The 15,664-nt window shown below is 38.2% G+C and overlaps 1 protein-coding gene across 1 annotated transcript in view; it reads right to left on the reverse strand.

Moving 5' to 3' along the window:
• The window catches only part of cckbra (cholecystokinin B receptor a), a 35,002-nt gene extending 19,888 nt beyond the window's left edge, over nucleotides 1-15,114 (reverse strand). Inside the window, exons 1-2 of the mRNA XM_008428869.2 lie at nucleotides 14,661-15,114; nucleotides 1,971-2,219 (exon numbers count right to left, since the gene is read on the reverse strand). Of these exons, the coding sequence (XP_008427091.1) occupies nucleotides 1,971-2,219; nucleotides 14,661-14,817 (406 nt within the window). The 5' untranslated portion in view covers nucleotides 14,818-15,114. The remainder of the gene's footprint in view (nucleotides 1-1,970; nucleotides 2,220-14,660) is intronic.
• Nucleotides 15,115-15,664: the final 550 nt, after the last annotated feature.

A 15,664-nucleotide genomic window follows, 5' to 3' on the forward strand; every position in this document is an offset into this window, starting at 1 on the left:
CAAAAATTGTATTTAGAGCCTGAGAAAGCTGGGGCCTTCTACCACCCTCCATCTTATCACAGTTCAGAGAGCCCTGTAATTGAAAAGGAGATTCGGCTAGCGTGTCCTCACAGATGGTGCATCACATTTCTGAGACAATAATAGGATTGTGAACCTCGCCATTCAATATCTCCCCTCAACCATTGAAGGCTCAAAGTGAGGAGACGAAGTTTCGCAGCGGATCTCAGCCTCTTGTGCCTCAGTCTGAGTCAGGCCTCACGTGGCACCTTAACTCTGGCCTGATGGGAGCCAGCTCATCGCTAAGTCACACTCCTGAAGACGTGTGACTGTTTGAGCACTTTTACAGAGACTGTGAGGCTTTGAAAAGGAGGGGAAATGAGACCCAGAGAAAAGGCTCCATGGCAGACGTGCTCCTTTTGGGTGCAGAGCCATTTTCAGACGGGATTCTTAAGCTGGAGCCGACGGTAAAATGAGCTGCCATCTTAAGAAAGGTCAGATTTCTGAATTCAATTTTTGAATTAGATCCACATCAAGCTGATTTCCTGGTTAAGGATTGATGCACAATACTGTAAAAACAATTGGTAAAACTATATATTAATGCTTTGCGCACCCTAACCGCAAACATTAATGGATTTTATTCTCCGTCCTTTTTCCTCTGAGCAAAAAATATCCCCTCTGAAATCATTATGCCCTATAATAAATCTAACATTACTGTTACAAATGCCTGCGACAGACTGGCGACCTGTCCAGGGTGACCCCGCCTCTCGCCCGGAACGTTAGCTGGAGATAGGCACCAGTTCCCCTCCCGACCCGGTGGTTTAATTATTTTAGGGTGTAAAGAAAATGGATGGATGGATGTTCCAAATGCCACACAAGTAGTCCTTCTTTTATACTTTAGTCCCCCAGTATGTATGTGCACGCCACTGTTGACCAAACGAAGCAGCACACTAAAGAAGTTAATAAAAAAAGCCTTTTTAGCGTTTGGCACCAATCGTTTTGACACAGCAAATATGTCCAATAAGTTGCTTTGATCAGAGCAAAACCACATTTTTGGGGCAACATTAAAACTCAGTGCAGTGAAGATACCTCCCTAAATCACCTTAATGTTTAGATCAACGCATTAAAATGGTCCAATCTAAATCCAGACCTGAAACCATTTCAGAATCCAAATCAAGACCCGATTTTCCCAAACATTCCTCATTCAGGGGACTGAACTTAACCTTAATGGTCATTTTTGACATATTTTGATTTTACCTTTATATTTCTTAATGGAAACCATTAATATTGCCCTATGTTGTATAATTTTTTTCAGCACAACCCAAACCTTGTTTTTAAACATATATTTTTCTTTTGGATATACTGTGATTGCATATTAAACCTGGAGTCACATGAAAACATAAAATTCAAGTTTGAAAATTGTTAATTTTTTCACTGTGAAACCCACAGATATTCACAATGAATGGTTTTTATAACTTAGAATGACAATGTATACGGTAAATTTCTTAAACTGATGTAAAAATATTTCAAATAAAACAATTTAAAAAAATTATTAGCATGATAATTTGTTTGTATACAACTTTTGACAAAACATCATTGGTCAATTTTGCACTTTCACACCGCTGCTCCATTCTCACTTCTCATCGTTACTCTTTTCATTGTTACTTGCGCAACTTTCCTTTGTTTCTCAGCAACAAAATACAGCCCATAATTATTCATTGAACATGTGAGATTTCCAATAACAGATATCTAATGTTGCATTTCATTTTTTTCGTTTGTAAGCCCAGAATAGCTGGTTCTTAGCATTTCTTTGACATCCAGAAAAGCATGGTTTAAGTATTTTAGCATAACTCTGGTTTCACTTTACCAATTAACACAATTCAAATGTTTCCACCTTAAACATAAGTTGAAAGTCTTGCTGCTACACTACGTGTCCATGGACTCCTAAGGGTTAAGGCAGAACCAAGGCTCACCCATTAGGTAGGCAACTATCTTGCACATTGCGGCCCCGAAGATGAAATCCCCCAGGATGTTTGGGATGAGCGTGAAGGGCATGCAGAAGATGGCCATCATCAGGTCGCTGACCGCCAGCGACAGCAGGAAGGAGTTGGTGACGGTCCGCATGCGTTTGTTCAGCATCAGGACGACGATGATCAGCAGGTTGCCGAAGACGCTGAGCAAGAAGATGAGCGAGTAGAGCAGGATGCGGAAGGAGTCCATCTCTGTCGGAGACAAAAACATTCAGCTTCATGAAGGAACAGTGTTTTCTACATGGTTTAATTAGGATTATCAGCGTGCAATGGTTGTTGTTGCAGTCAAGACAGGAAGTAAAAACAAATGGAAGAACACATAAAGTAGAGAAAGGGAGATTAATAAAATTAGTTTGATAAGAAAACTGTTCATGTAGTGGTTTATGTGAGAAATGAACTATAATAAAATGTAATGATTCCAATAATATCTCCATATGAGAATCACAGTCACTACAAACTAGGCAAATGACACAGCTCTGTTGAATAAACAACACTAAAGTCTTTACAGGACCTAATAATATGACATAAACAGCACTTCAAATTGTGCCAGCGCCAATATTTCCCAGTTTTCCCTGTAAACTGAGCAATAATTGTAACGATCTCCAAGAAAAAATAAAGATAAATATCATCATCACGGCAGAGCAGAGTGTCGCATCGTTCACCGGGGGAAAACGAGACGTGAATTATAAGGATCGTCTACATTTATCACTGGAGCAGAGCCAGAGGAGAATCCAAAGGCGTTTTAGACTGGAAGAATGACTGATTTAATGTTGTTATGATGAAAAGCAGCAGGAATAAATTTAATGCAAAGATTTGTATTCAGCAGAGCATCACAGAACAGAGGTACAAAGACACAAAACCTTCGAGATGAGATAATGTTGGGTTCAGGGGAGGAAAACTAGGGGGGATTTCAAAAGTAATTTTAGGAAAAGAAGGTATCATCATTTTATGTGTTTTCTCAAATTGGGTAAATATTCCAAAGTAGATCAAAAATAATCTAGAATATCTGTAAGAACACACAAACACACAAAGTTCAACCTTATTCTCAAGAAGCAAATTCCTTAATCCAGGAATTAAGTCTTAACTCTTAATTCCTTATTCATTGTGGGGTTTGAAATAAAAAAAATGTCCTTCAGAATATAAAAATATGCTATCTGGATTTTTAAGGGACAACTGGAAAAATAACTGGCTAGGCTAGCCTAGAGTAGCCACGCTACATTTAAGCTTAAAATAGTGCCTTTGAAACTAATTTCACAGAAAAAATATTTGTTTAAGAATATCTTTGTGTTAATTTTTTATATTTTTCTTATCTATGCAATGTTTACACTTACCCTCACTTAAAGTGCTAGCCCCCCCTACTGGCCTGGAGTAGCATAAACTCATTCTCCCGATTTCCCGGTGGTTATTTATTAAGCTTAAATAGCTTCACACATCCGTTGACATTACTAACAAAATCTAATTTGCCTTATTTCATAGATAATATTTAGCATGATGGTGATATTATATTTAAATAATTTGCTTAACTTGACATAAATACCTAGAAGTTGTAATCTTGGACTTTAAATTCATAATCAATTTCCTGAAATAATACCTGGACCTAAACAGACTGGTCCAGTATTTTGGAATAAGTGTCGTTAAGATTATTTCCTAACTCCCAAGCATCAGAGTGACCCAGGAAGGGTTTTGGGGATGCTCCCTTCACTGACACCAGCCTGTGACAGTGAGCCTGTTTGAGAATGAGAGCATTTGACAGGACAAGGTCGAGGTCAGCCATGTGCTTCGCTGACCGGGTCCACGACTTGAAGACAAGTCTAAAGGTCTTCAGCTGGGCCTGCAGACAGCATGCAGCCTGGATGATTAACCAAAGCAGGACAGGGATTTAACATTTCTCACATATAAATGGCTTCAGTATCACCCAGCAGGAGACATTTTTATTTTCACTCTCTTCTTGTTCTCCATCCAAGACCCGTTATTGGCATTCCAGTGATTTTAAAGCGGCTAAACCAAAGAGGCAAAAGTCAACACCTGGCATTTAGATTTAGATCATCTTGCTAAAGGGCGAAATGAAAGCTAAGCAACAGGAAGAATTCAAAGAGAAGCTTGCTTGTGTCTTTCTGATTTGTCAATTAAAATCTAGCTAAATGGCTAGCCAAACTTAGCTTCCACAAAATCAAAATGGTTTCAGTGCGAGCAGTTCGTCATAGTTTATTAATTATACAGTTTATAAACATATAAAACTTATTTAACTCCACTACTCAAAGAGAAAGATTGGTTATTAGCCCAAAAACTGCAATCAATGGACCCCTAGTTTGGGTCTTTTGTGAATACTTTAATTTCACAACTAAAACCTAGCTAAAAGATTAGCCAGCTGTTAGCTCCTGCAAAATGTAGCTATAATAATAATGCTTTCAGTTTCTGGAAATTAAAAGGAAACAGTTTAAAAAGATGCCAAACATATAAATTGAGTTTCTACTAGAAGCTGAGTTTATTTTGTAGCTGCTGTAAAATTAAAGAAAATAAAACTAGTGAGTGTTTTTCAGGTTCTTGTAAAATGAGAAATGGAGCAGGAACTGCAATAAGATTTTTATAATGTTTTGAGACCATAGTTAATATCCAAGCAATTGTTTCTAATTGCTGTGGAAATCCCCATATGTGCTGTACACCAAAGATAAACGAAAGGAGGCCTAAACCCATGACACTGCTGGAAACGTTAATCACGTCTGTCAGGGTCGAGTTAATTCAGTTTCAGTCATGGAAAGACAGATTTCCAACACATAAGTGAGTAAAGTTAACATCACAGAGCAGAAACACACATTCAGCGCTGCCATTGAAGAAATTCCTGCCCAAATATCGTGTAGAGAGCTACCACTGGCCAGACAGTCTGCTTTATGATTAGGTGTGATGTGAAAAATTATTTATGTATCGACTGAATGCCAGCGGTACAGCATCGTGGAAGTGTTGCGCCTGAAGACTGCAGGGTGATTTTCCCTGGTTCCTTTGACTCAACCAGGCATGACAGGTGTGTTTAAATCCACTATCATACATTCGCTGCGGATAAAAGTGAGGCATCACCTCTGAAATGCTTACCTGCTACAAAATTGAGCATTTTTGGTTTGATCAATGACAGAAACACCATTGCTACCATTTATTAAACCACTGCTTTCCCCAATTTTCCTGCAATCTCATCCATAATTTTGCTTTTCCACGCATGATTAAAGTGTTATTACATTGCATTACATTATTATCAGTGTAGTCAGACAACAAAAGCATATCACTATTAGAGAGCTCTGTCATCTGTTAAAGGTAAGGTTGTGGAAAAAGGAGAGTGCTTTTACAACCTCTGTAGTTGGGTTGGATCTTGGTGTGATTCACGTTTAAATCACTTCAGGGTTCATAAATAACGAGCAATAAAAATCTAAGAGCTACAAAGAAACAGCTGCAGCCCTGTCCTTTTAATTACAACATTGCTGTGGTGGTATTTCATTGAGAAAATACCTGATAGATGAGTTCAAAATGCTTCCTAGCATCCAATTCTAATGCTTTCCTTATTTTTATACGAGCTTAAAGGGCTTTTCTACTAGAAACATCCAGAGTTGGGTAGTAACTAGTTACGTTTACTTGAGTAACTTGTGGAAAATGTTACTTTTAGGAGTATTTTTTACTGTGCATTTAGTTTAGTTTCTGTGAATCCTGAGGCTTCACTTAAAAAGAGTTGTCATTTCAGATCTCCAATTCGAGGTTTTCAAGCAACTTTTTGTTAGCATCTCAATCAGATTAAGCTCTGATTTGACTAGGCCACACTAAAACCTTGATTTTCTTTTATGTTTTTGAGCAATTCAGAGGTAGACTTTCTGGTGTGCTTTCAGCATCGTCTTTCAGGAGCAAATTATAGCAAATTGTAAAAGTCCCATACCATCACACTACCACCACCGTGTTTGGCCTGCAGTGCTTTAGTCGTTCTTCTGTTTCGTTGTTTTTGTTTGTGTTGGAATAAAAACCCCGACTATGATTCACTGGAATCTCATGACTTTGTAACAATTTCCCAACTTGATATTAATGACTTAGTTTCTCATTTCAACTTTAATTTCATCTTTAAGATATTTTAGCCTTCTTCTTGTTGTCAGACACATTGTATTTAAGTGATTTTACGAATTCATTATTGAAAAAATGATTGAGTTACTTTGTCACATTGGGCTAGGTTCGTTCAGCTAGCTTTTTTCCTGAAAGCTTGTGACAAAAAAAAGCAAAAATAAAGAAGTGTCAGAAAAGACAAATTTAGAAAGCTTCTAAAATAAGCAGAACATGAGTCAGAGGGAGGCCTCTGCAGCAGCATAATAACTATTTTCCTTTGTAAATATTTAATGCGGCAGGAAGTGCACCTATAGGATCAATGCTGAACATCAAGGACGCACATAAAGAAGCTGTGAAGGAATCTATCGCTTTCTCTGCTCCCGGGCATCGCTCAACAAGATACTTTGAGAAGTTAAAGGAGCTTTATCACTTGAATCAGCATTAATATTGACCTTTTGGTTCTGGTGATTTTCAAGATATTAAAGGGGAATGAAACCGTACCTCCCTAGTAAGGGGAGTTTCTTTAAATGTAGTTTTGTTGCATCATAAACCTCACTACATTCTAGCTGATGCAATCCCAAATAAGCCGCGGCTTGCATCAGAATGCACAGCCACATGCGTTATAATCCCTTCTCACTTACACGTTTCGCATCCAGCTACCTGACCCCTGATTAAACACCTACACGGCACAGGCAGCCGTCGCGCTGCTAGCCAGCAAAAAAAAAAACTAATGTCTTCTAATTGGTGCAGCTTGTAAGACACACAGCACACGCCGGCCCAAATGTGTTATTGATTTTCATTAGCTGGCGGCAAGTCTAAAGAGGATGAAGCCCTTCGGTGTGGCCTGAGGTGTATTATCGTTCTCACAGCTTAAAGGACTGAGCGCTGAATGTGGCCGGTGCAACTGGATCTCTGCTAATTCACGTCTAAAAATAAATCCCATCATTTGTCTCAAAATAATGACTTACTTTTCAATTTACCACCTGTTGCTTTAGCAACGAGTAACTGAATCACTTTGCAGTGCTCAAACCGGATCAGTGGTTGAACTTCTTTCTATCAAATGGTGACTTTGCTGTTTCTGCTAAATGTTTGCATCACTTTTTGTACAGAGGATGATTTAATGTAGGCCTGTTCCAATAACAAATTTCGAGACCATTTTCAAGTAGTATGGTAATGGAGTGATAATGCAAGAAGACATTCAAACATTTAAACACCAGAACTGGAAGACATTTAAAATAATCGACATACAAATTAAATTAATTACGAAGACAAAATTGTATTTAAAAAACAGGCGAGAGACCAAACTGAAGACTTTTACCATCCAGTTTTTGGTGGAAAAACATGAGAAAAACAATGAAGGCTTAATTTTAAAGTGTGTATTTTTACATTATGTCCATTCTGGTTCTGTACAATCTAGAGACCACTATTGTTTTCTACAATAAAACTCAAAACTCGCTCGTTTTCCTTGGCCTACTCCATAATATCCCAACAAAAAAAATACTCAGAGGTTTGTAGTCATTGACTTAAAGTAAAAACCTTCAAAGGGTATCAATCATTTTTCAAGGTACAGCAATCTCTCCTAACCTCAGTGACTTTCAGAAATCTCAGTGCACATTTGATCGTTTTGATCCCTGGATGTTTTCTCAAGTTCAAAAGACGTACAAAAAACTGTTTTTAGAGCACAAAGGTAAGAGCTTACAACATTTATTGTTCTCACAAGAGATTCGATCAGGAGACGGGGGATCTGCTGCTTCCCCTTATCTTCCATTTCCTATATGGAAAAGTCGCTGGGTATAAAAATGATTCGGCTTTTGTTCCCCACCATGTTCGGTAGCTGGGTTGTGTTTAGAGACAGATATGATTTCTGATTGAACCGCTGCACTCCCACATGCCGACACTGCATTACAAGCAAATGAACCCTTTGACGGCAATTATCATGCTGCTCAGTGCGCATAAGTCCATCTGCATTTTATCACTGTAATGAGGGGGTTGCTATATGTAACAGTCAGCCCTCCAATCCAGCTAAATAAGCCATCTCACCATGAGTGATTAATATTGATTCCACACTACATTCAGATTTTGCAGCAGGAAACTCTTTATTTGTAGTATATATTTAATCACCCATGAAGGCTGTATTTATATTAACTTTCAGTGCCAGTAGTTTTTCCTTTTTTTCCTGCATGTGTCACCACATTTACACTGAGTGTTTTGACTCAAAATCATGCAAACGGATTAAAAAATATGTTAAAAATCTTCATGGAAACGAAACTTTGTGGGATTTTGGCTCATGATTGTTTAAACAAAAACATTAGGCAGAGTTACTGCTGCAGTCTGTCCTCAGGGTGACAAATTGGGTTAATTATATCCATGCTGCGGTCTTTGGAAAAACAATGGCAGGAAGCAAGATGGCTGCAAAAAGCTGTCAGTCAATTATGCATCAATTAGGATTGGGATGCCTGAGTGGCTTCAGTCAGTCTGTTTGTTAAATATATTAATTTATTGTACAAACAGAAAATACTTTAGTGAATCTTCCATTTGTATTTTTATTAGAAATGACTGAGTACTGAGGTGGTTCTCAAACTGTGGGGTACGCCTCTTAATGTGTACCTGATGGAATTATTTTTGGCCTTTTATTTATTTTTTTATTCTTTCTCCACTTTGCCATTTTATGCTTTTCCAAAGTGGTTATTAAAAATACAGTCTTACATCTTACAGTCAACCCTAACTTTTTATTTATTTAATAATTTCAAACACACTTTTACTTAGATTCTGATCCATTCCTTTCTAGTTGCAGATCTGTACTCTGTGGGTTGTAGACCATTTTTTACCCCGCAAAAAAAATTACAAAAAATCAAAACGGTTACCAAATGACTGGATTTATGAAAGCAAGAACATTTTTGTAGATGGGTAAAAATAATCATTATAAAATAATTTTTGCTGTTGGAAATGACACAAGAAATGAATGACTGTTTATATATTTTAGTTTTCCAGTAAATAGGATTTCCCAGAAAGATGTGATTTGTGGACCAGATAGTAGGATCTGCAGCATTCTTGGCTGTTATTTTCTAAAGTTTATCATTTATTGCACCATAGTGTTTCTCCAGTTTAAATCCCCGATTGTAACAAGTTCATTTCTCATTTGAAATGATTTAAAACTCTTGGCATCAACATGATCGTTCTGGAAAATGTTGGTGTGGCATATTAACATGTTGAATTTGTACTTTTCTTAATCTGATTGGTTTTTGAAGCTACAGTAAAACATTATGTTTCAGATTGCTGCACTGCTTGAGTTACGGTCAAATCTTTAAAACTTCTTTTTAAAAGAAAAACCAAAAATAGGCACACATTGCATCAGTTTTCACATCTGATAAATACATTTAAATGAAATATTTGTTACATTTTACATTCTCTGATTAATACGCTATAGAAAAAAGAGGATTTTTATTTTTAAACATCAGTGTTTTTAAAATATAGTGACTAAAATGCAACACTTAGGGATTGTTACACTGTAAAATTGAGTAATCATTTAAGTTTGCATCCTGCTTTAGCTAATTAATGCTAATGTCAAGATTGCTAGCATGCTAACTTTCTTAACCACTCAGCAGTTGTTGATAATCTTATCTGTCACTCTCCAGAAAAATGTTTATTGATCCCCTTTTAACGAAAATATAAAAGCGCTTAGCTTATTTAAGTACATTCAAAACATTTAGTTGAATTTAAATGCTTTATTTAGAAATCCTTTAGCTTTAGCTCAGAAATATGAATCAAATTACTCAAATAAGCAGAGGCTTCTTTTTTTACAGGACTTCCCTTTTCTTTCAGTTCACGTTTCAGTATAATTAAAACTTACTTCTAACACCTATTAGAGGAGCTGCATCTTCAGGGATTTCTGTAATGAAATACACCCTTCGCCAAGGTGTTTGCTATCTGAATCCCCTAAGTTATTATGCCAGAACCAAGCCAGATGCCTGTTTAATTCTATAGAAATAAAAGTGCTGTCCAGTTTATAATTAGACTTTTTGTCACACTGTGAAGGCCATTAAATACACAGAGTGAAAATCTGTTTCTTGTCAAAGTGTAGATAGTTAAGGGTTGTTCATCGTGTTCTTAAGCTGCACAATGTTCCAACTCTTAGTTTGGAACCGTATGAATTTTATTTACTCTAACATATTTTGCAGGTCATATTGAAAACACCACAGCTGTGGGAATGCTGGGCTGAAATACTCAAGATGTGCACTTTAAAAAAAAAAAAAACTTCTATCTTAAAACAACAAAATAAAAAATGTCATGCATTTTGAATACTGTTCACTGAACCTTTATACCGTCATCGGGCTTGGCGAAGCAGTGCACCACCAACAATCCTCATTGGTCATTTATTTTCAAATTATTGGCCCAAATGATTAAAATGATTAAAAATAGGGTGCAAAACAAAGTTTTCAGAAAGTAGTGCACAATTAAACTTAATGTATTTCTTCTTCAGAATTTCAGAAAATACTTTAAAGTAAAAGAAAATGGATTTGACATTTAAAGATATAGAAACTGGAAGGGACAAAATCACACAATGCAGGTATGAAACTACCAAATACAACCATATGACTGTGCAAAGTTCAGTGACATAGTGCTCACTTAGATTTGATATTTTTGTGTGTTACACACTTTTCTCTTCATAAATAAGACAGCAATAACTAGAAACATGTTCCATTCTCGGTTTATGTTTCCACCAGGAAGATTATTGGTGCTGCACAGCCTCCAACTGCCATTCCCCTTATTTAAAAAAATAATAAATCACCCTAATATGACAGTAATTTAAAGGTTCAGGAAATATTATGTTAGCTTAAACATCAGAGGTTTAAAACAACAGAAGTCTGTTTTGGTCTTTGCTTTGCACCCTGGTGCTATCAGTGTGTATGCAGCTAACAGATCATCTGCAGCAGCAAGTTTCCGTATCTTTCCTTGGTCTCCCTTCGAAAAACTTTGTTCATTTAATGCTTATCAAATCCCTTCGTGCTCACTCGCAAGCTCTCAGAAGGATGGAGTGAGCTCAGCAAAGTGCCACTTTGAATCAGCCGGGGAGCAGAGTCCGAGCAGAGCCAAGGTGCGGATACAGATGTTGCTCCACATAGGCAGGACCCCGTCTGACCCCACCTGCTCTCAAGAGTCTGCAGCCATTAATGCGATGGGATGCATGTCAGCTGTGCTTTACAGCTTCTTTATAAGCTGCGGGAGCCTCAATACCTCAAATAGCAATCCAAATAAGTAACACATCCGTTTGGATCAGAGCAAATGAAAAGAAACGCAAAGGAATATGTCAGAGCACACAGTTGCTGTTGCTGATATGGTATCAATGCTGTGGTTAAAGCTTAGAATTGGCCAATGAATACAGCTAGAAGGAAAGCATGTGGATTTGATGTTCTCTGTTTAATCTGACTGAGCTTGAAATTTCCACCTCTATGAGCAAAATGGGTAGAAACAAAACCCAAAAGACTTGTTCCCACTAGGGAGTAACTCAAGATTTTTTTTATATATTTTATTTTCAAAAAAAAAAAAAAAAAACATGTATAATTATCCTTCAGCTTCACAATGATTCTCTAATTAGTGTTTTCTGTTGCATAAAAGTCCAAAAAACACATTGAACTTTGTTACGTAAGACACCACAAAGGTGTAATGTACGACTCTCTACGTACATTACACTTTTTTGAGACCAAATATTCAGTGATTTGGTTTGGTTCAGTCTTGAATATGGTGGACTGGTATCTTTTTCCCCTGAAATCCAACTAGTTTCAAACTGTGTTCAAATGTAGCCGATAAAGTTTTCTTTAAAATGTCAATGCTACCACCTGGTGAGATAAAAGAGAAGAAAAAGGAGAAAATATTCCAGTTCAAAAACAGATTTTTTTTCCTTCTGTCTGTACAACACAGAAAGAAACACCCTGAGTTATGTCCTCCACTCACTCTACCTGCAGGTAATGCTAAGTCAGTCAACCTTTAGCTGACTTGTTACCAGCATGTCATACTGTTTGGACATACTGTTGAGGGTCTGCTTGCATACAGGTTTGGGTTCACCTAAATGTTGTGGCAAAGCAGCTTACTGAAAAAGTTAGCCACACAGGTACAACCAGTTATTCAGGAGCTCAAAGTTAGCTTGCTATTTAGCTTCCATACTCAGACCTTCTAGGAATGTTTGCAGCAACAACTATATTTTGTTGACTGCAGCAATGGTCTTGAAAATTGTCCCACACTGGTTTAGGTCTTGGACTTTGTCTCACCACTCTCAAAGCTTTGGGACGCTTGTGTCTTAGGGTGTATTCACATCAAGAAAGTCTTTTGGTCTTTTGAATTTCAAGAGCAGCTCATACAACGCAGGTTTGACCCACAACATGCTGGCAGCAGCTTCGCTACGCAGAAAACAGTGGATAATGTACGGTTTCAGCACAATCAGTATATGCAGTAGTAGCATTAGAAACACTGAAGGGCTCATTTTTAACATCATGTCCAGAAACTGTGGCGCAGGAAGCCCAAAATGACATATTTCCTGCTGTTGCTTTGGATCAAGGCCGATCTGTATTCACACCAGAAGCAAACCGCACCAGAGTTTATTTGGAAGACGACTGAGACTACCTCAAAAAGTGGATCTCCTTCCGGTTGTTTGGTCCGCAGCAGGGTTCACTTAAGTGCATTAACAGCTACATAAAACTGACAGGAGAAACAAACTCTGGTCTGCTTAAACTGAACCAAATGTGTCAGGTGACCCAAAGTATGCTTTGGTCTTTGTTTTGATTTAGTATGCCCTGGTCTTCGTCTTACCTCCTTTCAAAGAAATGGTATCATGTTGGTATGCTCTGGGCTTTTTTTTTTTTTTTTTTTTGGTGTCTCCTCCCTTCAAATTGTTGGTCTTGGTATGCTGTGGTATTGCTCTTGGTATCACCTCCTTTCCCTTCAAGGGATCTACCTCCATCTGTCTATAGTATCAAGAGATCTTGTCCAAGTCTATGATATTCAGTTGCAATTTAATACTGTTTTTCTTTTTGGAAGAAATAATAAAACATCAAATACATATACTTTAGCTGTATTTGAAGGTCACTTGTGTTAGACAATAAGATCTTGTTCACACATGGCAGGGGGTGCGGCTTTAATTTCCTGTCAACTGCAGACCCCTGAGAGCAACAAAAATGCGTAATCAGACTCCACTGTTCCCCTCTGACCTGAAGAAGGAGGCAGGTGAAGGCAAATAATGCATCTAAATGGATAAAGGCTCGATATCATCTAATGTTTAGGGGTCGAGCAACAAAATGGAAGCATTTCTGTCGATCCAAAGCTGAAACGCTCCACCATGTTTGATTCCTCCCTGAAGAAGCCGCGCTTACATCCTGCTGAAGAGGTTCACAGGTCTGAAAGAGTAAGTCGGCACAGAAGAAGGAATGGCTGAATTATTTATTGGAGAACGATCTCAATTTTTTTTTTAATACTGCAGCGGAGGTGGTGGGGGGAAAATATTAAAACCGTCTCTCGCTCTTGTTCCGACCTCATTAGCAAGCCAGTCTGGATGTGCAACTGGTGCCCTGATAGAGGACTCGGGGGGCCTTATCTCCTCCACTGCTGGGTTTAATCTCTGTTGCGTTTCCGAATTAGAGGCATGCAAAATAAACACTGTGAATTAAAACGGCTTTTTTCAAACTGTGGTTGTTCATCCTAGCACTGTTGATGCAGGAGTTGGGAGAAAGCAGCAGTAAATCTGCCTGACTTGGTGATTTATTGTATGCAGGGCTGGGGAAGTTGATTAACACAAAACCCAGGATTGCAAATAATTTTCAGCTTAAGCACACATTGGTGCACGAGAGACTCAGATAAAGGCTTTTTTTGAGTTTGTGCTTTGACACTAACCAGTTTAATATAGTCCATTAGCTCAACTGGTGAGTTTTTAAATGAGTTAATCATTCATAAATTTCAGATGTTAAAAGAAACCTTTCATTTTGTGGTAAATATCTTTATTGAAGAAAGGAAGAATAAAAATGCTCATTGCACCACTAACAGAAAAGCATCAGAAAAAGAGAAATAAGGCTTGTCACGAAAATAAATATTGCTGGATGATAAATTGTCCAACAAGTTATTGCGATAAATAATAATATTGTTGTCTTGAGACCATTTTTAAGTCATATAATGTGATAAAATTGGAGGAACACATTCTCAAAGATCAATAAAATGAAATATGAAGTCTTTTATTTTTTTAAGAAGGGCTAGTTGAAACCAAAGCACCAGACTGAAGATCGGTGTTTTAATAGAGAAAAGAGAAAAACTGATACATAACGCAAATGGAAATGATTTTATTGTGACAGGCCTGATATTAATACTTAATATTAATATGTAGATAAATTAAACCGTGTTTGAATAGTTTGTTCAGGAATCATAAATAAATAGATACATGATCTCTTTCCAATTTTATTTATAAACACGTTTCAGACGAACTTAAATATACCCACATACTTATATTACTATTTGGGTATGCGCATATATTAAAGATCAGCAGCAGAAAACGAAAGGCAGTCATGCAGGTGCGGCTTTTACCTCGGGCTCTGGTGGCTCTGTTCAGTACGGAGCTGTTGGAGCAGGTCGTGTTCTGGTCAGTAAGGTCCACGCTGGTGTTCCCCACGCTCACGTTCCCGAGCTCCCAGCACACGGACAGCAATTCCTGCGCGCTCCCGTTCGCCGCGTGCGCTTCCATCCTCTCCGTCCTCGAGGCAAATTACCGATCTGCTTTTTACCACACCTGAGGACCGCTTTAACACCGCCGCGCTGGAGTCAGCCCGCCGCTTTTTGTCTTCATTACAGCCCGGAGGAATTCAGGGTGCGCTGGAAAACTTGGTGACAGCGCAAAGTGGAGTTGCGCGCTTCTGGAAAAAAACGGACTAAACTAAATGTAAGTACCTGCGGGTGTTAATTGGAGCGAGGCGGGAGACGCTCTTAACAATCGGACTGAAGCCCGACTGTGGAGGAATGAGGCTGCGCTGCTAAGGGCAACTGGTGAGCTCTCTCCTCTCACACACTTATCTTCTCTCTCTCTCTCTCTCTCTCTCTCTCTCTCTCTCTCTCTCTCTCTCTCTCNCTCTCTCTCTCTCTCTCTCTCTCTCTCTCTCTCTCTCTCTCTCTCTCTCTCTCTCTCTCTCTCTCTCTCTCTCTCTCTCTCTCGCTTCATTCAACTCTGCTTAGACCGAAACTGCAAATCAACATTATCAGTTTTTTTTTTCTTCTTTTCTACATTTTGTACAACCTCAATATAGTTTTTGGAAACAAAATAAAACAAAAATCATAAATATAAGTCGGACTGAAGATAATACGTATCTTTAATTTCTTTGCATTTGTATTCATCCTGCAGAGTCAATCCATTGTAGAGCTACCTGTCTTTTCACTGAATAGATTCTTAATTGGATTTCAGTCTGGACTTTGGCTGAGTCACTATTGTGCATTGAACTAAACCATTGTTGTCCAATATGTGGGCCGAGGGCCATCTGCAGCCCTCTCAATGATTTTGTCCGGTCCCTATCACAATTCTAGAGTGAAGCAAATCTGGC

Source organism: Poecilia reticulata, linkage group LG2 (genome assembly GCF_000633615.1).
Source record: "Poecilia reticulata strain Guanapo linkage group LG2, Guppy_female_1.0+MT, whole genome shotgun sequence".
Classification (NCBI taxonomy): Eukaryota; Metazoa; Chordata; class Actinopteri; order Cyprinodontiformes; family Poeciliidae; genus Poecilia; species Poecilia reticulata.